Here is a 26743-nt window from a genome sequence, read left to right as displayed (position 1 = left end):
AATGCATTTAGGCATGTAGACATGGTCAAGACGATCTGCTGCAGTTCAAACCGAGCATCAGAATGGGGAAGAAAGGTGATTTAAGTGACTTTGAACGTGGCATAGTTGTTGGTGCCAGACGGGCTGGTCTGAGTATTTCAGAAACTGCTGATCTACTGGGATTTTCACGCACACCCATCTCTAGGGTTTACAGAGAATGGTCCGGAAAATAGAAAATATCCAGTGAGCGGCAGTTCTGTGGGCGAAAATGCCTTGTTGATGCCAGAGGTCAGAGGAGAATGGCCAGACTGGTTCGAGCTGATTGAAAGGCAACAGTAACTCAAATAACCACTCATTACAACCGAGGTATGCAGAAGAGCATCTCTGAACGCACAACACGTCGAACCTTGAGGCAGATGGGCTACAGCAGCAGAAGACCACACCGGGTGCCACTCCTGTCAGCTAAGAACAGGAAACTGAGGCTACAATTCGCACAGGCTCACCAAAATTGGACAATAGAAGATTGGAAAAACGTTGCCTGGTCAGATGAGTCTCGATTTCTGCTGCGACATTCGGATGGTAGGGTCAGAATTTGGCGTCAACAACATGAAAGCATGGATCCATCCTGCCTTGTATCAACGGTTCAGGCTGGTGGTGGTGGTGTAATATAGTGGGGGATATTTTCTTGGCACACTTTGGGCCCCTTAGTACCAATTGAGCATCGTGTCAACGCCACAGCCTACCTGAGTATTGTTGCTGACCATGTCCATCCCTTTATGACCACAGTGTTCCCATCTTCTGATGGCTACTTCCAGCAGGATAACGCGCCATGTCATAAAGCTCGAATCATCTCAGACTGGTTTCTTGAACATGACAATGAGTTCACTGTACTCAAATGGCCTCCACAGTCACCAGATCTCAATCCAATAGAGCACTTTTGGGATGTGGTGGACCGGGAGATTCGCATCATGGATGTGCAGCCGACAAATCTGCAGCAACTGCGTGATGCTATCATGTCAATATGGACCAAACTCTCTGAGGAATGTTTCCAGTACCTTGTTGAATCTATGCCACGAAGGATTAAGGCAAATCTGAAGGCAAAAGGGGGTCCAACCCGGTACTAGCAAGGTGTACCTAATAAAGTGGCCAGTGAGTGTATATCGCTGCATCGATGAGCTGACACTGTTTTCCCCAAGTACATGTTGCATTTTGGTCTGGTCAGAGAGTGTGTCCAAGTCATTTTGGTCGGGTCAGAAAGTGTGTCCAAGTCTTGGAATTTACATTTAAATTTTGTGAAGAATTTTGTTCTTAAGTCTTCGTATGTGCTACATTGTAGCAGGAAGTGTTGCTCTGTCTCCACCTGTCTTTCTGGACAGAGCTGACACAGCCTGTCTTCTCTGGGCAGCAGGTCTGTCTCCACCTGTCTCTCTGGACAGAGTTGACACAGCCTGTCTTCTCTGGGCAGCAGGTCTGCTTGTGTCGGCCAGTCTCTATGGCCAAGCTGTGATCACTGGGTCTGTACATAGTCAATGCCTTTCTCAGTTTCTGATCGGTCACGGTGGTCAGATAGTCTGCCATCGTGTACCGTCTGTTTAGAGCCACATAACATTGAAGTTTGCTTTGAGTTTTTGTGATAGATGTCCAGTGGTTAATGTAATTTTCTTTTTCTTTAGCTATAAGTTGGTTGGTCCAGATTGTGTGAGGGCTGTCCTGATGACTTGTGCTGGTGGCTGAGCTGAGCCTCAGGACCAACTGGCTGAGGGGACTGCTCTCTTTGTTCTCCTCTTGGTAACTGAGAGCTTTGTGATGGTAGAAGTTGGGGTCACTTGCTTTTCGGTGTTGGTAGAATTTGATTGCTCTTTTTTGCATAACATTAACAGGGGAACCTGGCCTAGTTCTGCTCGGCATCCATTGTTGGGCGTATTCCTGTGTACTCTGAGAATGATCATGCAAATTTCAGTGTGCAGGGTTTCGATTGGGTGTTTGTCCCATTTTCAAAGTCTTGATTTGCAAGAGGACTCCACACTTCACTACCATATAGTAACATTGGTTCAATTATGGATTTGAACATCTTGAGCCATGTTCTAACAGGTATGTCTATATTTGAAGACTTTTTTTATAGTATAGAAAGCCCTTCTTTCCTTGTCTCTGAGATCATTAATGGTGAGATTGAAATTTCCTGTAGAGGTAATTATTAGCCCCAAATGTTTGTAGCTGTGTGTGTGTTCTATGTCAGTGGAGCCTAGTAAGAACCTATTTGGGTTTCCCTGACACCTGGGTCGTTTCTGGAAGACCATAATTCTAGTTTTTTTTTTTCAGATTAACTGTCAGAGCCCAGGTCTGAAAGAAGTTTTGCAGATGATCCAGTTGCTGTTGTAATGCCTCTTTAGATGGCGCTAATAATATTAGGTCATCTGCAAAAAGTAGGCATTTCATTTGTGTGTCAGAGAGGGTGAGACCAGGGATATCTGATTGTTCTAGAGATTTTGCCAGTTCATCAATATAAATGTGAAACAGGGTGGGGCTGAGACTGCAGCCCTGTTTCACACCCCTACAGTGGGGAAAAAAATCTGTGTCCATATTGGCAATTTTCACAGCACATTTATTATTTGTATACATTGTTTTAATTATGGCATATGTTTTCCTCCCTACACCTTTTTCAATTTATTTCAAAAACAGACTGTTGTGCCAAATTGAGTCAAATGCTTTTGTGAAATCCACAAAGCAAGAGAAGATATCGTTGGTTGTTTTGGTGGACATGTTTATTAATGAGGGTGTGGAGAGTATAGATATGGTCTGTAGTTCGATGTTGTGATGTAAAACCGGTTTGACTTTTGCTCAGGACATTATGTTTGCTGAGGAAGTCTTGCAGTCGGCTGTTTAGGATGCTGCAGAATAACTTCCCCAGGTTGCTACTGACACAAATGCCTCGGTAATTGTTTGGGTCAAATTTATTTCAATTTTTAGAGATTGGTGTGACAATTCCTTTGCTCCAGATGTCAGGAAAATGTCCAGTGCTCTGAACGAGATTGAATAATTTTAATATGACAATGTTGAACTTATGGTTGCTAAATTTCAGCATTTTATCTTTCCTGTTCCCACACTGTACTCCCCACAGGAGCATAGTCTGGGGGTTGCTTTTTTTTCTCCTCCCCTCTCCTCATGTTATGCTGTATTTTCATCCATCCCTATCTTCCTGTCCTGTCTACCCCCTTTGTCATATTGTATGTATGTTTGTGTATATGTATGGACGGGTTGATGGTTAATTTCGCTGGCACTTATGTCCAGTGACAATAAAGGTTACTTACTTACTTACTTATTTAAAATACCATCAGGACCACCGGCCTTCCTTGGTTGTAGGGCCTGGATATTAGCCTGCAGCTCTTCTTTGGTAATTTAGTAGTCTAAAGGGTTTTGATTGTCTTTAGTGGTTGATTCGAGGGTTTGTAGCTTGTTGAGGAGATCATTTTGGGCCGAATTCAGTGTAATAGTACTATACAGGTTTTCAAAGTGTTATTTCCATATTTCACCATTTTGAATAGCCAATTCTTCCTCGTGTGGTTTGCTGAAAGAGTGCCATTTTATCCAGAAATTATTTGAGTCAGTGGACTCTTGAATTGTATAAGTTGGTGCTGGGCATGCTGTTCCCTTTTAGTTCCGTGTTCTTCTGTATAATTTCAGTGTTTCCCAATATTGATAGCGGAGCTCAGGGTTGTCAGGTTGTTTGTGTTTTTGATTTGATAAAGTTCTGAGTGCTTTTCTCAGATGCCTGCAGTCTGCGTCATACCACTTTTAATTGACTGACTTTTTTGATCTGAGATGCTCTCTCTCTCTCTCTCTCTCTCTCTCTCTCTCTCTCTCTTCTCTCTCTCTCTCTCTCTCTCTCTCTCTCTCTCTCTCTCTCTCTCTCTCTCTCTCTCTCTCTCTCTCTCCCTCTCCCTCTCTCCCTCTCTCTGTCTCTGTCTCTGTCTCAATTCAGTTCAATTCAATTCAAAGGGCTTTATTGACATGAAAGTTTTAAAATAATGTTGCCAGAGCATCAAAATACAGTGTGGACAGTACACTCCACTAACAATGAACATCAACACAACATTGTAACCATCAACAAAGAAACGATAAAACAACAATATCAATAAAGAAACAGAAGTAGATCAGAAGGTGGAAAGAAGAAGTGGGATAGTAAGAGAGATGAAGAAAGTAGACAGGAGTACAAGGAGACGCAGCGTAAAGCGAAGAGAGAGGTGGCAAAGGTAAAGGAAAAGGTGTATGGTGAATTGTATGATAGGTTAGACACTAAGGAAGGAGAAAAGGACTTGTACCAATTGGCTAGACAGAGGGACCGAGCTGGGAAGGATGTGCAGCAAGTTAGGGCGATCAAGGATAGAGATGGAAATGTGCTGACAAGCGAGGAGGGTGTGCTAAGAAGGTGGAAGGAATACTTTGAGGGGCTGGTGAATGAAGAAAATGAGAGAGAGAGAAGGTTGGATGATGTAGGGATAGTGAATCAGGAAGTTCAGTGGATTAGCAAGGAGGAAGTGAGGGCAGCTATGAAGAGGATGAAGAGTGGAAAGGCAGTTGGTCCTGATGACATACCTGTGGAGGCATGGAGATGTTTAGGAGCGATGGCAGTGGAGTTTTTAACTAGATTGTTTAACACAATCCTGGAAAGTGAGAGGATGCCTGAGGAGTGGAGAAGAAGCATACTGGTACCGATTTTCAAGAACAAGGGCGATGTGCAGAACTGTAACAACTACAGAGATATAAAGTTGATCAGCCACAACATGAAGATATGGGAAAGAGTAATAGAAGCTAGGTTAAGAGGAGAGGTGATGATCAGCAGCAGCAGTATGGTTTCATGCCACGAAAGAGCACCACAGATGTGATGTTTGCTTTGAGAATGTTGATTGAGAAGTATAGAGGAGGCCAGAAGGAGTTGCATTGTGTCTTTGTAGATTTAGAGAAAGCATATGACAGGGTGCCGAGAAAGGAGGTGTGGTATTGTATGAGGAAGTCAGGAGTTGCAGAGGAGTATGTAGGAGTGGTGCAGGATATGTATGAGGGAAGTGTGACAATGGTGAGGTGTGCAGTTGGAATGACAGATGGGTTCAAGGTGGAGGTGGGATTACATCAAGGATCGGCTCTGAGCCCTTTCTTATTTGCAATGGTGATGGACAGGTTGACAGACAAGATCAGGCAGGAGTCTCCGTGGACGATGATGTTCGCGGATGACATTGTGATCTGTAGCGAGAGTAGGGGGCAGGTTGAGGAGAGCCTGAAGAGGTGGAGGTATGCACTGGAGAGAAGAGGAATGAAAGTCAGTAGGAGCAAGACGGAATACCTATGCGTGAATGAGAGGGAGGACAGTGGCATGGTCAGGATGCAAGGAGTGGAGGTGACAAAGGCATTTGAGTTTAAATACTTGGGGTCAACTGTCCAAACTAACGGGGAGTGCAGTAGAGAGGTGAAGAAGAGAGTGCAGGCAGGGTGGAGTGGGTGGAGAAGTGTGTCAGGAGTGATTTTTGACAGAAGGATACCAGCAAGAGTTAAAGGGAAAGTTTACAAGATGGCTGTGAGACCAGCTATGTTATATGGTTTAGAGACAGTGGCACTGACAAAAAGACAGGAGGCGGAGCTGGAGGTGGCAGAGTTGAAGATGCTAAGATTTTCACTGGGAGTAACGAAGAAGGACAGGGTTAGGAACGATTATATTAGAGGGACCGCTCAGGTTGGACGGTTTGGAGACAAAGCAAGAGAGGCAAGATTGAGATGGCTTGGACATGTGCGGAGGAGAGATCCTGATTATATTGGGAGAAGGATGCTGAATATGGAGCTGCCAGGGAAGAGGAGAAGAGGAAGGCCAAAGAGGAGGTTTATGGATGTGGTGAGGGAAGACATGCAGGTGGCTGGTGTGACAGAGGAAGACGCAGAAGACAGGAAGAAATGGAAACGGATGATCCGCTGTGGCGACCCCTAACGGGAGCAGCCGAAAGTAGTAGTAGTAGATTGTTTGTTTTATAACTGATTTATCCTCATGTTTGTTTGTTTTATAGCTGATTTATCCTCATGTTTGTTTGTTTTATACCTGATTTATCCTCATGTTTGTTTGTTTTATAGTCTGATTTATCCTCATGTTTGTTTGTTTTATAGTGTGATTTATCCTCATGTTTGTTTGTTTTATAGTGTGATTTATTCTCATGTTTGTTTGTTTTATAGCTGATTTATCCTCATGTTTGTTTTATAGCTGATTTATCCTCATGTTTGTTTGTTTTATAGCTGATTTATCCTCATGTTTGTTTGTTTTATAGCTGATTTATCCTCATGTTTGTTTGTTTTATAGCTTAATTTATCCTCATGTTTGTTTGGAATGCAATGCTGGCCTGAGGTTGGTTGATCCTGGTATTTGTTAAAGGGTTAGTGAGTCTCAGAACCAGCTGCTTCAGGCAACTCTTTTCGGGTAAAAGAGTCCCCTGAAACAGACAAAAAAAGGGGGCTCTTTTTTGTCTTTCTCTCTCTCTCTCAGTCTCTCGTTCTCTCTCTCTGTCTCACTCTCTCTCTCTGTCTCTTTCTCTCTCTCTCCGTCTGTCTCTGTCTCTCTCACTCTCTGTCTCTTTCCAGTGGAAGTCTGTCAGTGAGTGCGCGTTTCGGCCTTTTCTATCGTTTCTATTTTTCGTTGTTTCGTGTTTTTTGGGGGGGTTGTATTTTGACAGATTTACTGTTGTGGTGGTGTGTTTTGATTCCAGAGTGTTTGGAACAGCCCGGCTGTGAATCATGCAGACTTGCGGAGCTGGAGGCGTGGGGCTGGAGGAGCTCACACACCGACATGGTGTCCGTCTGTAGGTAGCTCAGTGGAAGGTTGCTGTTTAGCAGTCGGTGAAGTTGTTGGCTATGACAGTGTTAAGTCTGCATCTAAGATGAATAGTGGAGTTGTTGTGTTTCTCCACAGTATTGATAAAGTCAACGTGGTTGTGCAGCAAGGCATGGTAATCCAAGACACCTTTGTTCAGGTGGGGCCGCTGGTCAGACCGGCCAAAAAAGCCATTTTGTCCAAAGTCCCTCCGTTCATTAGCAACGACATGTTGCGGAGAGAACTGGCGAGACACAGAAAATTAATATCCCTTATAAAACTGATTCCTCTGAGCTGCAAACCCCCACTTTTAAAACATGTTGTTTCCTTCAGAAGGCAGCAGGTCTTTATGTTCTGAGGAACAAAACTGAGTTGAAGTTCAGAGTTGATGGTTTTGACTATGATGTGTATGTATCATCAGAGACAATGAAATGTTTTGGCTGTGGAATGGAGGGTCATATCATACATTCCTGTCCAGACAAATCAACTGCTGAGCCAAATGAGGGTGAGACGGCAGCACAGGGCCCTGAGCAAACTGGGACTGTGGCGCTGAGCTCAAAGCAGGGAGAAACACAGCAGGACGAAAACCAGAGTGAAGCTGAGTTTCTGGCTGCTGATTCAGGTGCTGCTGTTCCTAGTTCAGCTCACCCAGAGGCCTCTGTTTCGGGTGCTGCTGATCCAGATTCTGCTAAAGTGGGGGCTGCTGTTTCAGTTGCTGTCGATCCGGGTTCAGCAAGTTCAGGGGCTGTGGGTTTGAGTGCTGCTGATCTGGGCCCTACGCAGGACAGTACTGTTGTGGAGGTGGTTGAAATTATCCCACAGATACTATTAACTGTGATGTAATGGACACACAGCCTGAAACTACTGAAGCAGAATGTTCTCTGGAGGAGGAATGTGAGATGTTGGCAAAGAAAGACTCTTCTAATGTCAAGGATAAGAAGAGGAAACCTGATGAGGTGTCTCCGCCTTCTAGTATAGCGACAAAGGTTTCTCATCAGAGTAGGTGTCTGCAGTCGGATGAGAGTGAAGGTGATGAAGCCAGTGATGTGGAGTCTTTGGCTGCCTCGCATACGGGGACTCCACAACAGACTGGATACTCTGTAGTGAGCATTAAGAAGTTCTTGCAGGACACTAAGGGGGCCAGAAATGTAAAACTTGACTAAGTGTTTCCTGATTTGCACCTCTTCCTTGATTCAGTGAAGCCTTTTCTGAGAAGTCCTGGTGGTCTGGGGGAGAAGGCTTTCACTGAACAGGAAAGTTTTCCTTTGAAAAACTAGTTCAAAAGGTCAAAAAGCAGTTAGGGAATGATGAATAAGTTGTCAATTTATTCTTTCTCTGTCCACTTGTTTCTGTTTTACAATGTCTTTTCTGTATTATGGCAGACATAAGAATGGGAAGCTTAAACTTAAATGGGGCAAGGAATGGTGGGAAAATGGCCTCTCTTTTCAAGCTGTGTGCTCTTAAAAAGTTACATATGCTTTTTGTACAAGAGACACACAGTACCACTGATAACGAGGCTGACTGGCGGACAGAATGGACTGGTGAGACCTTTTTAAGTCACAAAACCAGTAACAGTGATGGAGTTGGTATTGTTTTCTCCAGGAATTTTATTCCTCAGTCTGTCGAGTCTGAGGAAGTTATTAAAGGCCGCCTGTTAAAATTAACAGCAGTGTATGAACAGGTAAAATGGTGTTTATTAATATTTATGCTCCAGTTGTGGGAGTGGAGAGGTTAGTCTTCCTGGATGTTTTAGATAAAGTTGTCAAGAATTGTACCAGTGAGGACTATTCATTGGTGGAGATTTCAATTGTGCTGAGGACAGCAGGTTGGACAAGAAACATGCAGAGCCTCATGCTGCCTCTTGCAGTCGTCTGGTTCGTCTTATTGAGGCTCATGATCTGTGTGATGTGTGGAGAGGGTTTCATAACAAACAGAGACAATACACCTGGACACATGTTAAGGACAACTTGATGTCTATGGCCAGGCTTGATCGTTTCTATTGCTTGACACATCAGTTTAATGTGTTCAAAAGTTGTATCATCAGCCCTGTTGGTTTTTCTGAAAACTCGCTAGTAATGGTTTATGTCTTTTTAAAATGTGTGAAATCCAATAGTGCCTATTGGCATTTTAACACAGCCTTACTGGAGGATAGAAACTTCGAGGACACTTTTGTCTGTTTTTGGAGAAACCACCAAAGCACAATATCTGATTTTGTGTCTGTACAACAGTGGTGGGATTTTGGTAAAGTCCAAATAAGACAACTGTGTCAACAATACGCTCGGAATGTCACACAAACCTCAATGAGTTCCGTGAAAGTGCTAGAGTCTGAAGTAGAGGAACTCCAGGGCTTAGCTGAGGCCACGGGGGACCAACACCATACTGAGGCACTCGCAGAGAAAAAGTCTTGTTTGAACAACCTGCTGTTGTTTTAGCTCAGGGCGGTTTGGTCAACATGTAGCCCAGATGGATGTCCCATCACACTTTTTCTATGGCCTGGAGCATAGGAATGGACAGAAGCGGTTCATCCACAGCTTAAGATCTGACACTGGGCAGGTACTGACTGACCATACTGCAATTCGTAAGTGTGCTGTCAGTTTCTACAGTAACCTGTATAGCTGTGAGCGTAGAGATGAGCAGGCAGTAGCTCAGAGTTTTTATACTGATCTCCCTCAGGTGGACCAGCAGAGCAATGTAGAGTTGGAAGCAGCTCTTTCCTCTGATGAACTCCATGCTGCACTGCAGAATATGCAGGGTGGGAAAGCTTCTTGAATTGATGGTCTACCTGTTGGTTTTTACAAGTCTTTCTGGTCAGTGGTCGGGGGGGGGGGGATCTGCTGGTGGTGCTAAATGACAGTCTCGCCAGAGGGCGTCTGCCATTGAGCTGCAGGTGAGCGGTTCTCACCTTGCTGCCCAAGAAAGGTGACCCACAGTCCATTCAAAAGTGGAGGCCTGTGTCACTGCTTTGCACTGATTATAAGCTCCTCTCAAAGGTGGTAGCAACCAGACTGAGTAAAGTGATGGGACAGGTGGTTAATTGTGACCAGACCTGCTGTGTACCTGGCAGATTGATTTCAGATATCATTCTGATTTGAGACTTTTTAGAGATCTGTGGGCTGTTTGGCCTCACTGCCGGCATCATATCAATTGATCAAGAAAACGCATTTGATCGCGTTGAGTATGAATATCTATGGCTCACATTGAGGGCCTTTGGTTTTGGTCCTGGCTTTATTAGCAAACTTAAGGCTCTGTATTGTGACATTCAGATTGTGCTGAAAATTAATGGTAGTTTGAGTGCTCCTTTTCAAATGCAAAGGGGAATTAAACAAGGCTGTGCTGTCTCAGGCATGTTATATTCCCTAGCATTTGAGCCACTGTTACACAAACTCAGATCTGACATTTAGGGTATAGTTATCCCAGGTTGTAGTGCACCCTTAAAACTGTCAGCCTATGCGGATGATTTAGTAATTCTGGTGAACAGTCAGCAGGATATTGACATGTTGGAGAGGGACATCCTCCAGTTTGGCTTAATATCTTCAACCAAAGTTGACTGGATCAAAAGGGAAGCTGTCAGTGTTGGGGGTGTACTGGAGAAAAAGCTCCATTTGCCTGGGGGGTTGATTTGGAAGGTGGGGGGGGCTGAAATATTTAGGAGTATTTCTGGGTGATCAGTCTGTTGTCCTTAAAAACTGGGAAAATGTTCTTGAAAAGGTCAAGGGTCGGTTGGCAGAGTGGAAGTGGATTTTAACCGAGATGTCCTACAGAGGTTGAGTCCTGATCACCAACCACTTGATATCATCAATGTTATGGCATCGCTTGTCAGTTGTTGCCCCCCCACCAGAACTACTGTCCAAGATCCAGGCTCTTCTCATCAACTTCTTCTGGGACAAACTGCACTGGGTGCCTCAGTGTACGCTGTATCTGCTGAGGATTGAAGGAGGGCAGGGCCGGGTCCACCTGAGCAGCAAGGGGGCTACCTTCTGTTTCCAGTTCCTGCAAAGGTTTCTGTACGGTCCTGCTGAGTTAATGTGGAGGTCGCTGGCTTGCACCATTCTGAGTCAGCTAGGTGGCCTGGGACTGGACAGATCTTTAGTTTTGATGGACTTGAAGCAACTTAACATCAAGGACCTACCTGACTTTTACTGTGGGCTGTTCAAGGTGTGGAATTTGTTAAACAAAGAGACTGAGACAACATGGCTCTTTGTTTTGGCTGTTCCAGGAACCAATCATACATGGCATCCGTTTCAGTGCAGTCTGTCAAGTGGGGCCAAATCTACAGGGGTGGTTCTGTGTGTCGAATGTGGTGACTCTGGGACATGTAGTTCAGCTTGCAGGCCCAGACATGGATGCAGCTCCTCTTGCCTTCCGCTTAGAGCTGAGATCAACTCGTGTCCTCACTCTGCTGCTTAACAAATGGAGGAAAGCTCTCATAAGTGGTCAGCGGACACTGATGATCCAGTATTAAAATGGCTCTGCTAGACCTGATGAGGAGGATGTTTTCCCTTCAATGAACATGTTCCCAGATTTTAAGGACTGTACAGAACCTCTTCTAAAAAGTGAGAATCCCTCTGTGTTTTCTTTTCAGGATCCAAAAGGATTGTCAGTGTACAAAATGTTTGCTAAAGTTCTGCACAGGGACAAATTACATGGTGAACCTGACACCCCATGGAGGGCTCACTTAGATCTGAGTGACAGCGTTGGTCCTGAGTGGAGAGAACTGTACAAACCACCTTTGATCAAAAAAGCTGCAGACCTGCAGTGGAGGGTTTTACATGGTATTGTGGCTGTTAATGCTTTTGTCTCTGTTATTAATTCTGATGTCAGCCATGACTGTCCATTTTGCACTAATGGTGAAACTGTCTTTCATTGCTTCATGGAATGTTGTCGACTACTGCCACTCTTTACATTACTGGAAAATGTGTTTGAGTTGTTTGGGGAAGTCTTATCCAAACCCATGTTCATTCTGGGCTACAGGTACTCTCAGAAAAAAAGGTCAAATGCCAGCTTCTTAATTTCATTCTGAGGAGTGCACCGATGGCCGTGTACCTGAGCAGAAGAAACAGGATGGAGGACTTTGGGGATGATGATGCTTTATTTTTATAAAAATGTTAAGAGCTCGTTAAAAGTAGATTTTTGCTATTTCACAATGATGGACGATCTGGAAAGTTTTCCATGTGTGGTGTTGTCAAAATGTACTTTGCTGTGTTGTTGATGATGAGCGGATCTTCGGGAGTGTCCTGAGATGATTTACATTCTGTAAATCTTGTGTTACTGACCATGTTGGTCTTTATCCTGCTTGTTGTGTTGTAACTTTTTTGTCATTTTTATTATTGTTGAAAATTAATCTGTCTCTGTCTCTGTCTCTCTCTCTCTCTGAGCGGAAGCTGCGAGTGAGTGTACGGAGTAGCAGCGTGTTGCTTCGGTGTGAGTGAATTTCTAAAACTTGGACTTTTTTTTGTCTTGTCCTTTTCACGTGCTTTCTGTAGTTTTGTTGTTGTTTATTTTTAGTTAGTTTTTTTCAGTGGTAGGTTTAAGTGGGGTTGTTTTATTTTTGCTAGCTGTGTTACCGGCCCTGTGGGGCAATATGACTGTTGTGGGAGGTGGAGGAATGGCGTTTGAGAAGTTGACACGCCGGCACGCGATTAGTGGCTCCGGTGGTCACGTGCTCGGTGGAGGAGTGCTGCCTCGCGGTAGGTGAGCATGTGGGATATGGAAGCATAAAATCAGCATCCAGAATGAACGGTGCTGTAGTTGTTTCTTGACAGTGTTGATAAAGTCAACCAGGTGGTGGAAAGTGGTGTGGTGATTAGGGACACTTTGACTCCTGTTCTGCCGCTGGTTAACCCAGCCAAGAGAATCACCATTTCTTATGCTCCCCCGTTCATGAGAAATGCAGCTTTGGAGAAGGAGCTTGCAAGATACAGACAGCTAGTGTCCCCAATAAAAATGGTCTCTTCCGGTTGCCAGTCTCCTCACCTGAAACACGTTGGGTCCCATAGGAGGCAAGGTTTCGTGATTTTGAAAAATAATGCGGAGGATTTGGTTCTGAAGCTAACATTCAGGATCGACGAGTTTGACTACATTGTATTTGCTACATCCGGTATGATGAAATGTTTTGGCTGTGGGTCAGAGGGGCATTTAGTAAGGTCTTGTCCCGAAAGGAGTGAGGGTAGGTCTGAGCCTCAAGGGCCGCCATCGTCCCCCGATGCCGTCACGAGCGGCGCATCTGCAGCTGGAGACGGTGCTGCCGAGTCGGCACAGGGCAGACAGGAGGCCGGGGAGTGAGGTGCAGGGGAAATAGACCAGGTGGTGACACAGAAAGAGACCGAGGCTGGAGAACATAAGGAAAATGGACGGACTGAGCAGGCAGGAGAAGGAGGTGTGCGGGTTGAGCAGGTTAAAGAAGATGAGCACACTGAGAAGGTAAGAGAACTTGGGCAGGTCACAGCTGATGGCCAGGATGAGCAGGCAGGGGAGGTTGAACAGAATGAAACGGAAGATGAAAACAGTGAGAACAGGGATCATAGCAAATTGGCTGGGCCAGATACGAATTGTGGTCGGAGGACGCAAATACAGCAGATTGCTGTTAGAGTGGCAGAGTCTGTACTTGAAGAAGAGGCAGAGATGGTGTTCGATGATGAAATGAAACCAAAAAAGTCCATTAAGAGGAAGCCGACCGAGGGTAGACAGGAAAATTTAAAAGCGAAGAGGGCTTCAAAAGATAAAAAGCCATCCTCCTCCTTGTCTGATGAGAACACAGAAGAAAGTGGCTGTGAGTTAGGTTCCTCTCCTCATACACAGGTGGACACAGGTGGAGCTATGCCTTTCTGAAGATCAGGAGGTTTTTGCAGGGTACCAAGGGTTTGAGGGCAGTCAAGGTGGAAAATTACTTTCCAGACTTGCAGCTTTTTGTTGACTCGGTTAAATGTTTTATGAAAAAACACAGGGGATTTGAAGGTGAGCACATTTAGTGAGCAGGAAGTCTTCAGACTGAAAAAACTTGTACAGAAAGTAAAATTGCAACTTCTTGATGATGTTTAAGACAAGTTTGGGTATTTTTAATCTTTTTTGTCAGTGTAAGCTTGTTTCTGGCAGAGTTCCGCCCCACTCTCCTCATGTGTAATATAAAATTAGGCACTTTAAATCTGAATGGAGCAAGAGATGACATGAAAAGAGCTGCTGTGTTTAAACTGGTTGAGCTGAAGAAAATAGATGTTTTGCTTGTGCAAGAAACACATAGCACAACAGATAATGAAACTGAATGGAAGAGGGATTGGACAGGAAAACTGATTCTCAGTCATAAATCAAATATTAGTGGTGGGGTCGGGATTCTCTTCTCAAAAGATTTTTGCCATGCTCCCTTGAGGTAAATGTGGTAGTCAAAGGCCGGCTACTGAAAGTAAGAGTGCATTATGAAAACATAAATCTAGTTTTTATAAATGTTTATGGTCCAACCCTTGGCCCCGAAAGGTTAGGTATTTGGATGTGTCATCTGATGTTACTAGTAAATGTGACAGTGAGGAGTATTTATTTCTGGGAGGGGAGTTTAACTGTACAGAGAATTGCAAGCTAGACAGGAACCATCAGGAACCACATCCTGCATCTCTTAGTCGGCTCACACATTTGGTTAATTGGTGTGAACTGAAAGACATTTGGAGGGCTTTTTATGGGACCCAAAGGCAGTATACATGGACACATTTAAAAGATAATGTGCTATCCATGGCACAGCTTGATCGGTTTTATTGTTTAAACATCATTTTAATGTGTTTAAACAATGTAACATTCTTCCAGTTTGTCTCTCTGACCACTCTCTTGTACATGTTTCGGTTTTTATAAGGAGTGTTAAAACAAATAGTGCTTTCTGGCATTTTAACACAGACCTTCTAAATGATAACAACTTTAGAGATGCTTTTAAGTTTTTCTGGGGCAAATACAGAAGCCAAAGGTCTGAATTTAGTTTTCTACAGCAATGGTGGGACATTGGCAAGTGCCAGATAAAGCAGTCTTGCCAGCGGCACACTCGCAATGTCATCAGAGACATAGCCAGATCTATGAGAGAGCTAGAGGATGAAATGGTGGAACTGCAGAATTTGGCAGATTCCACAGGAGATAGAGGCCATATAGAGGCTCTCAAATCCAAAAAGTCTGCTTTGGCTGGCCTGCTGGGTATTACAGCACAGGGGGTACTGGTCCGCTCACGCTTTCTGAATGTCACACATATGGATGCTCCTTCTCACTTTTTCTTTAGTCTAGAGCGCAAGAATGGGTGGAGAAAACCCATTCACTCTCTGCGTACTAACACTGGTGTGCACCTATCAGATTTTTCTGAGATTCTGAAATACGCTGCACGATTTTACAGTGATCTCTATAAGAGTGAATTCAGACAGGATGTGCTGGGGGATGAATCATTCTATGATGGGCTAAAAAAGGTTGAGAAAGTACTCAATACAGAGCTCGAGGCACAACTGTCCCCTGAAGAACTTCATTATGCCCTGCAAAGTCTGGAAAGTGGCAAGGCACCGGGTATAGATGGTTTACTTGTTGACTTCTATAAGTCTTTTTGGCCTGTGCTCGGGGGGGATTTGTTGACTGTCCTGAGGAACAGTGCAACTGAGGGGCGGTTGCCTCAGAGTTGCAAAAGGGCTATCATTACTCTCTTGCTGAAGAAAGGGGATTTGCAAGATATTAAGAACTGGCCAGTGTCTGCACTGATTACAAAATCTTTTCTTTTCTAAAATTTATTTCTGATTTTTCCCTTTTTCTCCCAATTTAGTGGCCAATCGATCACTATTTTAATTCAAACACCCACCCCCGTACTGCATGCGTTCGCTAACTGCATGTCTCCGGCCGGCAGTCTCGAAGGAGACGCCTCGCCACTTTCATGACAAGGCGACTCCAGGCCGAACCACTGTTTTTTCCGACACACCCAGAGACGCATTCATGTGACGAACACAAGCCGACTCCGCCTCCCTCCCGAAGACAGCGTTGCCAATATTGCCGCTTCATTGAGTCCGGCCATAGTCGGATCTGACGAGACCGGGGCGCGAACCCCGGTCCCCAGTGGGCAACTGCATCGATACAAAGCCGATGCTTAGACCGCTACACCACCGCGGACTACTTACAAAATCTTTTCTAAGGTGTTAGTAAACAGACTGAGAAAGGTGATGAAGGAAGTCATCCATGTTGACCAGACTTACTGTGTGCCCAGTAGGCTGATCACTGACAACATTACATTAATTAGGGATGTTTTGGACATCTCTAGTTCATTGGGCTTTGAAACTGGTCTTATTTCCATAGATCAGGAAAAGGCTTTTGACTGGGTTGAACACCAGCACTTGTGGAACACCATGAAAGCTTTAGGTTTCAGCCCAGGTTTTATAGCTAAGATCAAGGTTTTGTACAGTGACATTGAGAGTGTACTTAAAATTAATGGTGGTTTGAGTGCTCCTTTTAAGGTTCAAAGGGGAATAAGGCAGGGATTTTCTTTGTCTGGAATGTTGTACCCCCTGGCCATTGAGCCCCTGTTGCATAAATTGAGGTGTGAGTTGTCTGGAGTTGCTTTTGCTGGTTGCAGTGCAACTTTTAAACTCTTTGCCTATGCCGATGATGTAGCTGTGTTTGTAAAGGACCAAAGAGATGTTGATGTCTTAGTAAAAAATGTTAACAAGTTTGGTCAGATACAGTCAGCTAGGGTAAACTGCGGGAAAAGTGAGGCACTGATGGTAGGAGAGGGAGTAAATGGTAAGCTCATGTTACCAGGGGGGTTGACATGGAAAAGGGGAGGGATGAAATATCTGGCAGTGTTTGTGGGGAATGAAACTTTTTCAAATAAGAATTGGGAGAATTTTTTGGAAAAAGTAGAAGGGCATCTTAGGAAGTGGAAATGGATTCTATCAAAACTGTCATACAGGGGTCGCATGTTAGTAATCAACAACCTGGTGTCATCAGCGCTATGGCTTTGATTAATATGCGTTGATCTTCCAACCAATCTCCTGGCCAAGATTCAGGCTGTGCTGGTGAACCTTTTCTGGGATAACTTGCACTGGATTCCTCAGAGTGTGCTGTACCTTCCTAAGGATGAAGGGGGTCAAGGGCTGACCCATCTGGCCAGCAGAGGTGCAGCCTTCCACCTCCAGTTCATTCAAAGATTTTACACTGGGCCTAGAGACTTAGTGTGGGGACCAGCAGCCTGTGCAATACTTCAACGGTGTTGTGGACATGGAATAGACTTGCATTTGTTTTTAATGGCTATTAACAACTCAAACCTCAACAGATTGCCTGGTTTTTATCATGGGCTAATTAGAGTGTGGAATATGTTTAAGAAGAAGAGAATGGGCTTTTCTGACTCTCTGAGCTGGCTTCTAAAAGAGCCGGTGGTGTATGGTGGGCGTATGGACACATTCTGTGACATCGAACCCACTGTATCAAATTTGATGTGCCAGGTAAAGGTCGTCACGTTGGGTCAGTTGGTTGCACTGGCATCTCACCTGGGAGTGAAATCTACATGCCTCATTAGTCGGGTACTATTTAAGTGGAATGGTCAACTCACAACAAAAGAACGGGGACTTTTGACATCAAACTGTAATGGTTTTACTCATCCCAATTGTGAGGATCCATTTCCTGTTTTAAAGGATGTTCCTGATCTGAAAAATTGCACGGGGCCACTTTTGGATTTGGGAACTGTTCTTAATGAGAGCTTGAATGTACTTAAAGGTAAGACCATGTATAGTATGCTGGTAAAAATCCTGAATAAAGAAAAACTGAGTGGTCGGACTGATACACCCTGGAGATCCCAGCTGGGCTTGGGGGAGAATGTGAATCAAGTCCGGAGGGGTTTATACAAACCACTGTTAATTAAAAAAGCTGGTGATCTGCAGTGGAGGGTCTTGCATGGCATAGTGGCAGTCAGTGCTTTTGTTTCTGTGCTAGACCCTAATGTGAATGACAACTGTCTCTATTGTGCCCAAAGAGAAACAGTGTTTCATTGCTTTTCAGAATGTGTGAGGCTTACACCCCTGTTCCTGCTACTAGAATGTTTATTTAGATCATCTGGGGAAAGCTTTTGCAAACAGAATGTTATTTTTGTTTCCAAATACAGCCAACGTGTAAAATATAAAGGTCAACTCTTAAACTTCATTGCAGGGCAGGCAAAAATGGCTATCTATGTAAGCCGGAAAAAAAGAATTGAAGAGTGTATAGAATATCATGTGGGACTGTTGTTTAGCAGGATGGTCAAGGCCAGGAGAAGAGTAGACTTCAATAATTACAAAGCAATGAAAGATCTGGACACATTCACAACTGTGTGGTGTTATAAAGGGGTGCTGTGTTCCACCATAAAGGATCAGCTGGTTTGTTCTGCAGAGCAGGATAAGAGGGATCTTACCTGTTTTTTATGTTGTGAGTTGTTGTTGAATGATTGTTTTTTGGGATTGTTAAAAGATGCATGTTGAGTGTTTGTAATTTGACAAATATTGTTTATATGTTTAAAAAGATTTCAAGTCTGTTTTTTGTTAATTTTTTTCTGTTAAATAAAGACGTTTTAAAATTCAAATTCTCTCTCTCTCTCGCTCTCTCACTGTCTCCCTCTCTCTGTCTCTGTCTCCCTCTCTCTCCCTCGATCTATCACTCGCTCACTCCTCTGTGTCTGTGTTGATCTCTCTCCCTCGATCTATCACTCACGCCTCTCTCTCTGTCTCTCTTGATCTCTCTCCCTCGATCTATCCTTCAATCCTTCTCTCTCTCTCTGTGTCTGTGTTGATCTCTCTCTCCAGGACTCTGGGCAGCACCTGAGCGTTATTGATGATTGTAATGACCACATGCTGACAGTGTGGGACTGGCAGAAGAAAGCCAAGATCGCTGAGATAAAGGTGAGGACAGCAGGTATCTGACAGACTGCAGTCCCCAACACGGATCTTTTAATTAGCTGGTAATTGGTTAGTAGTTAGTTGTTTATGTCAGTAGGACACATTGTCAGGCAACTGAAACATTTTTGACAGAATTCTTCTCAAGACGTAAATCCAGAAAGAATACAAGGTTACACGTTGTTTTTAGAGTTTCATTTTGGCTGTATTTGTATCTCATGTAAAGAAGTGAGCTGAATGAAGTTCGGTTCTGTGTGGAGTTTGCATGTTGTCCCGTGTCTGTGGGTTTCCTCCGGGTGCTCTCGTTTCCTCCCACCATCAAGAAGACATTCCTGTTAGGGTTAATACTCCTGCCTGTGCCCCTGAGCAAGGCAATGGAAAGAAGACCTGGAGTTGGTCCCCTGGTACTGCAGCTTCTCACTGCTGCTATACAGTAGGATGGTTTCACATTCACTGTATGGACACAATGACACATAAAGTATCTTTCAGCTTTCATGGTGTGGGAAGAGGCTGAGTGACTCCGTCACTGCAGAGGGGTAATTAAGTCACACTGCAGAGGGGTAATTAATTCACACTGCAGAGGGGTAATTAATTCACACTGAAGAGGGGTAAGTAATTCACACTGCAGAGGGATAATTAATTTACACTGCAGAGGGGTAATTAATTCACACTGAAGAGGGGTAAGTAATTCACACAACCAGACAAAGAAACGAAGGAAGTTGTGTGCTGATTTCAGATCTCTGTTTTTAACAGACAACCAATGAGGTGGTCCTGTCGGTTGAGTTCCACCCCACTGACCCACACACCATCGTCACCTGTGGGAAATCTCACATCTTCTTCTGGACGTGGAGTGGGAGCTCGCTTGCACGCAAGCAGGGCATCTTTGGGGTGAGACAGTTGGACAGAGTGATGGTGGATAGGAAACATACAGCCTATCAAACAAAGTAATGTAGAGACAAAACAAACATAAAACCTCATATACATACATACTGACATGTTGTGACTCACACATACATACATACTGTCGTGTTGTGACTCACATGCTCACACTAACATACAAGTCAACTATCAAACAAAGTAATGTAGAAACAAAACTAACATAAACCTCATATTCATACATACTGACATGTTGTTACTCACATATACATACATACTGACATTTTGTTACTCACATATACATACTTACTGGCATATTGTTACTCACATATACATACTTACTGGCATATTGTGACTCACATGCTCACACTAACATACTGAACGTCGACTATCAAACAAAGTAATGTAGAAACAAAACGAACATACATGCATAATGACATGCTGTGATGCACATATACATAACTGACATGTTGTGACTCAAATATACATACATACTGACATGTTGTGACACATATACATACATACTGACATGTTGTGACTCCCATGCTCACACTAACATACAAGTCATCTATCAAAAAAAGTAATGTAGAAACAAAACTAACAAACCTCAAAAACATACTTACTGTCAAGTTGTGACTCAAATGCTCAAACTAACATACAAGTTAACTATCAAACAAAGTAATGTAGAAACAAAACAAACATAGACCTCATATACATACATACCGACATGTTGTGACTCATGCTTACACTAACATACAAGTTAACTATCAAACAAAGTAATGCAGGATGCTTTCCGTCTGCCTTCATGACTGGTAGAATCACTGCCCTTCTCAAGAAACCATCACTTAACCCCTCTGACGTCAAAAACTACAGACCGGTTTCTCTTCTACCCTTTCTATCCGAAACTTTCGAACATGCTGTCTTTAACCAACTTTCTTTGTACCTCCACCAGAACAACCTCCTGGACCCCAACCAGTCTGGGTTCGGGGTGAGTCACTTGGCAGAGACAGCCCTCCTTGCAGTGACAGAATCGCTGCACTCTGTGAGAGCAAACTCTCTCTCCTCTGTCCTGATACTCCTGGACGTGTCAGCTGCGTTCGACACAGTGAACCACCAGATCCTCCTCTCTACCCTCGAGGGGCTGGGTGTCACAGGCTCTGCACTCTCAGTGTTTGTATCCTACCTGACGGGTCACTCCTACCAGGTGACATGGAGGGGATCTGTGTCGGAGCCTCGCAGACTGACTACAGGTGTTCCACAGGGTTCGGTTCTGGGTCATCTCCTTTTCTCCCTGTACACGACATCCCTGGGTTCTGTTATTCACTCGCATGACTTCTCTTACCATTGTTATGCCGATGACGCCCAGCTGATCTTGTCCTTTCCTCCCTCTGACACACAAGTAGAGACACGCATTGCTGCGTGCTTGACTGACATCTCAGAGTGGATGGTGACACACCACCTGAAGCTCAGTCTGGACAAGACAGAGCTGATGTTCCTCCCGAGGAAAGGTTGCCCGCACCGAGACCTGGCCATCACTATTGACAACACCGTGGTGACGCTGACTCAGACTGCGAGGAATCTTGGTGTGATCCTGGACGACCAACTGTGGTTTGCTGCAAACGTTGCATCGGTTGCTCACTCCTGCAGATTTCTCCTCTATAACATCAGGAGGATTTGCCCATTCCTCATCGACGAGATGGCACGGGTGCTCATCCAGGCTCTGGTCATCTCCTGGCTGGACTACAGCAACTTCCTCCTTGCTGGCGCCTCGGCGTCGGCCATCAGACCTCTGGAGCTTGTTCAGAAAGCTCCAGCTTATCTTTTGTTCAACCACCCTAAGTTCTCCCACACAGCTCTCCTTCTCATGTCCCTACAGTGGCTCCCAGTAGCTGCTCGCATCCAGTTTAAGACTCTGGTGCTAGCCTACAGGGCAGTGAAAGGAAATAGATATCTCCAGGCCATGGTCAAGCCGTACACCCCCGCCCGAAAAATTCGCTCTGCTGCCTCGGGACACCTGGTTGTCCCGTCGCTCAGAGGTCCCTGCTGCCAATCGACCCGGTCACGGCTCTTTTCTGTCCTGGCCCCACAGTGGTGGAATCAACTCCCCACTGATGTCAGGACAGCGGAGTCGCTGCCCATCTTTTGGCACTGGTTGAAAACTCAACTCTTCAAGAACTACTACCCTATTACTTGTTCTGAGCACTTATTGTATTCACTCATTTAAAAAGAAAATGCTCACATGCTCACACTAACATACAAGTTAACTATCAAACAAAGTAATGTAGAAACAAAAAGAACATAAACCTCATATACATACAGACTGACATGTTGTGACTCACATGCTCACACTAACATACAAGTCAACTAACGTACTCACATGTTTATGTAGCAGCTTTCAGCAATGTTACCAGCATGCGCATTAAATCCAAGCAATGAACAAAAAACTACCAAACAGCATAAAGCACCTAAACCCAGAACGAAACCATCTTAACCAGAACCAGGCCATCGTAACTAGAACCAAACCAGCTAATCCAGAAAGAAACCATCTTAACCAGAACCAAACCAGCTTACCCAGAAGGAAACCATCTTAACCAGAAGTGGGCCATCTTAACCAGAACCAAACGAGCTAACCCAGAAAGAAACCATCTTAACCAGAACCAAACCAGCTAACCCAGAAGGAAACAGTCTTAACCAGAACCAGGCCATCTGAACCAGAACCAAACCAGCTAACCCAGAAAGAAACCATCTTAACCAGAACCAAATCAGCTAACCCAGAAGGAAACAATCTTAACCAGAACCAAACCAGCTAACCCAAAAGGAAACAATCTTAACCAGAACCAGTCCATCTTAACCACAACCAAAATAGCCAAACCAGCAAAATCAACTTTTAATGTCATTTGAAACATTAGTAACGCTTTTTCTGTACTGTGCTGGGAAGAGAAGCCAGATTATCATATTTCAGAAAGATCATTTTGACCCATGTTATCTGTTAATTGCTTTTAGACTATGGTCACAGAAAATACTGATTTATGACTGGCTGAAGGGTGTGTGTTAAAACTATTAATGTACACCAAGATTGTCAAATGTAACTTTGGGGGTATCACTTTAAAGGAGAAAGGTGAAGAAGTTGGGCGAAGGAACACCTGCAGGCTGTGAGAGGTTAGTGCTGCACAGTGCAGGCTGTGAGAGGTTAGTGCTGCACAGTGCAGGCTGTAAGAGGTTAGTGAACACGTGCAGGCTGTGAGAGGTTAGTGCTGCACAGTGCAGGCTGTAAGAGGTTAGTGAACACGTGCCGGCTGTAAGAGGTTAGTGCTGCACAGTGCAGGCTGTAACAGGTTAGTACTGCACAACTCAGGCTGTGAGAGGTTAGTGCTGCACAGTGCAGGCTGTAAGAGGTTAGTGCTGCACAGTGCAGGCTGTAAGAGGTTAAAGAACACGTCCAGACTGTAAGAGGATAGTGCTGCACAATGCAGGCTTTAAGAGGTTAGTGCTGCACAGTGCAGGCTGTGAGAGGTTAATGCTGCTCAGTGCAGGCTGTAAGAGCTTAGTGTTGCACAGTGCAGGCTGTTAAGAGGTTAGTGTTGCACAGTGCAGACTGTAAGGGGTTAGTGTTGCACAGTGCAGGCTGTAAGAGCTTAGTGTTGCACAGTGCAGGCTGTAAGAGCTTAGTGTTGCACAGTGCAGGCTGTAAGAGGTTAGTGAACACGTGCAGGCTGTGAGAGGTTAGTGCTGCACAGTGCAGGCTGTTAGAGGTTAGTGCTGCATGTTGCAGGCTGTGAGAGGTTAGTGCTGCACAGTGCAGACTGTAAGAGGTTAGTGCTGCATGTTGCAGGCTGTAAGAGCTTAGTGTTGCACAGTGCAGGCTGTAAGAGGTTAGTGAACACGTGCAGGCTGTGAGAGGTTAGTGCTGCACAGTGCAGGCTGTAAGAGGTTAGTGAACACGTGCCGGCTGTAAGAGGTTAGTGCTGCACAGTGCAGGCTGTAACAGGTTAGTACTGCACAACGCAGGCTGTGAGAGGTTAGTGCTGCACAGTGCAGGCTGTAAGAGGTTAGTGAACATGTCCAGGCTGTGAGAGGTTAGTGCTGCACAGTGCAAGCTTAGAGAGGTTAGTGAACATGTCCAGGCTGTAAGAGTATAGTGCTGCACGGTGCAGGCTGTGAGAGGTTAGTGAACACATGCAGGCTGTGAAAGGTTAATGAACATGTGTAGGCTGTGAGAAGTTAGTGCTGCACAGTGCAGGCTGTGAGAGGTTAGTGAACACGTACAGGCTGTGAGAGGTTAGTGCTGCACAGTGCAGGCTGTTAGAGGTTAGTGCTGCACAGTGCAAGCTGTAAGAGGTTAGTGCTGCACAATGTAGGCTGTAAGAGGTTAGGGTTGCACAGTCAGGCTGTAAGAGATTAGTACTGCACAGTGTAGGCTGTAAGAGGTTAGTGAACACGTGCAGGCTGTAAGAGGCTAGTGCTGCAAAGTGCAGGCTGTAAGATGTTAATGCTGCACAGTGCAGGCTGTAAGAGGTTAGTGAACACGTGCAGGCTGTGAGAGGCTAGTGCTGCACAGTGCAGGTTGTAAGACGGGTCCCCAATTACTTTTCATAGCGGGCCACTTTTAGGGCCACTTTTAAAACCACGGGCCACTCAACCTCCAGCAGCACGTTGTTCGTTCGTTTGTTTTGGTGTCGATACGTTGCATGTATTATAATTTAAACAGATTTTTCATCTATTTTTCGATATATTACTAGTCTTACTTTTACGAAGAAATTAATTAATTATTTATTTTTGGTAGGGAAATAAAAAAAATCTTCCTTCTGGCATTTCTCCAAAAATTCTCGCAGACCATAAATCAACCCGTCACGGGTTGGACGTGGCCCGCGGGCCGCCTATTGGGGACCCCTGCTGTAAGAGGTCAGTGCTGCACAGTGCAGGCTGTAAGAGGTTAGTGCTGCACAGTGCAGGCTGTAACAGGTTAGTAAACACTTGCAGGTTGTAAGAGATTTGTGCTTCACAGTGTTCTGGGTTATTTTAGCTTGGCTGAAACAGAATAATTACTTAAGAGAAGATCAGGACCACATTGGAACAGTTATAATTTACAGCAACACCCACAGCAGGTTAGGCCATGCTGGTAGAATGGAGTCACATTTGTAGAGGGGCTCCATTAAGTTGAATTTAATCACTTGTTAGTCAACATAAAATAAAGCACAAAAAATGGAAGACACATTGTTCACTGGATTCACTAATCAGTTAATCAACCAGACTTTATTTGTGTAGCACTTTTCATACAAACAAATATAACACAAAGGACTTCACACAATAAAACAAAATCTCCCCCCTCACAAAAAAAACAAAATAACAACAACAGTCAGGTAAAAATAAAAGCACAGACAAATTTTACAAAAGTAAAGACAAGTTTAAGACTGAGTTAGTAAAATGAATAAAAGTGCCATAAACACTAATTAAATCGGGGCAGAATATATAAAAATAGAAAAATATACAAAACACACTCACACACACTTAGAACTTAGCCGTAGGCTGTTTTGAAAAGTAGGGTTTTAACCTACATTTAAATGTGTCCTGCTTTACTGCTTCTCCACTCCAAAGAAGAATTATTTAGAAAAGCCTGTAGTTCAAATGCACAGGATAAAGGCTCCAAACAGAGGGAGGAGGAAGAGGGTCATAATTACGTCATTCTGCTGACGTCACCTTTCTAGTGGCTTTACTATCATGACAATTTTGTCTTTCCAGAAATACGAGAAACCAAAGTTTGTTCAGTGTTTGGCCTTTCTGAGTAACGGAGACATCCTGACTGGGGACTCTGGAGGCATCATGCTTGTTTGGACCAGAAGTTCTGTAGAACCTCCACCAGGGAAAGGACCCAAAGGTACTACAACATCTCTCCTTTCTGCTGGGATGTGTGTGTGTGATAATGATTGAGTTTCGTGGAGCTCAGCCTCGCTAAATAAAGCTGTGGTAACTGTGCCAGCTAGCAGGACATCAGCACAATGTTCTTAAAGCTCCGTCATCGTGATGTGAGCGACAGTCACATTGCAGTACGTGTGGTGGGAAGTAAGGTAAATGAACTCAGACGCCTCATGCTACACATTTTGCTGCTTGACACAAAAGGAAAACTCTTTTTGTTTTTCATGACTGATCTCCAAGAGAAGTCTGTCTGATATAACATAACTTACCCCGATTTAAGGGTTCTTAAGAGTTCTTGGATACAGGGAGTTTGTTGTTATTGAGTGCAATGCAGGCTCTGCATGCACAGTGAACCACCAATCACAATCATTCTTTATCACGTTATCAAGCAACCAGAGCAGAGCAGGGCTGTCCAGAAAATGAGGAGAAAACACCCAAAAGGAAGATTTGGTTGCCAAAAAAAAAAAAAGCAATGTCAGCTTTATGGATTTTTTAAATTTCAAATTATCTTTAAAACCTGTTTTTTTTTTTTTTTTTTTTTTGGTGCAGACTACATATTGGGAATTTTGGACTGCATGTATTTTGGAGCATTTGTCAGGATGCACGATTTGAGCTGCGCTCACCGCTGGGTTCAGCACACATCTGACAAGGTGTTCGGGGAGTCGCGGAGGACAGCGCTAAATAGGCGGACTTTTCAAAACTTGTAGTAGGACAAGTTCATCATGTTGTCTCGATATAAGTGTAAACTTGCGCAAACATTTCCAACTCTATCCTTCATCACCCTTACATGCTGCACATCCTTCCCAGCTCAGTCCCTCTGTCTAGCCAATCGGTACAAGTCCTTTTCTCCTTCCTTAGTGTCTAACCTGTCATACAACTCACCATACACCTTTTCCTTTGCCTTTGCCACGTCTCTCTTCACTTTACGCTGCATCTCCTTGTACTCCTGTCTACTTTCTTCATCTCTCTGACTATCCCACTTTTTCTTTGCCAACCTCTTCCTCTGTATACTTTGCTGTACTTCCTCATTCCACCACCAAGTCTCCGTGTCTTCCTTCCTCTGTCCTGATGACAAACCAAGTACCTTCCTAGCCATCCCCCGTACTATTACTGTAGTGGTTGCCCAGCCATCCGGCAACTCTTCACTACCACCCAGAGCCTGTCTTAACTCCTCTCTGTTGTGTGAAGTTCAGGTGACATACCTGTGGAGGCATGGAGGTGTTTAGGAGAGATGGCAGTGGGGTTTTTAACTAGATTGTTTAACACAATCTTG

At 44.3% G+C, this 26743-nt stretch overlaps 1 protein-coding gene across 1 annotated transcript in view; it reads left to right on the top strand.

Moving 5' to 3' along the window:
• The window catches only part of LOC130122431 (echinoderm microtubule-associated protein-like 4), a 218711-nt gene that overhangs the window by 119345 nt on the left and 72623 nt on the right, over positions 1-26743 (top strand). Inside the window, exons 12-14 of the mRNA XM_056291344.1 lie at positions 18592-18687; positions 19435-19569; positions 25297-25432. Coding sequence (XP_056147319.1) covers positions 18592-18687; positions 19435-19569; positions 25297-25432 — 367 coding nt within the window. The remainder of the gene's footprint in view (positions 1-18591; positions 18688-19434; positions 19570-25296; positions 25433-26743) is intronic.

This window comes from Lampris incognitus, chromosome 13 (genome assembly GCF_029633865.1).
Source record: "Lampris incognitus isolate fLamInc1 chromosome 13, fLamInc1.hap2, whole genome shotgun sequence".
In the NCBI taxonomy this organism is placed as follows: domain Eukaryota; kingdom Metazoa; phylum Chordata; class Actinopteri; order Lampriformes; family Lampridae; genus Lampris; species Lampris incognitus.
The sequence above is the reverse complement of the archived record's forward strand: the minus strand, read 5'-3'. Positions and strand labels throughout refer to the sequence as shown.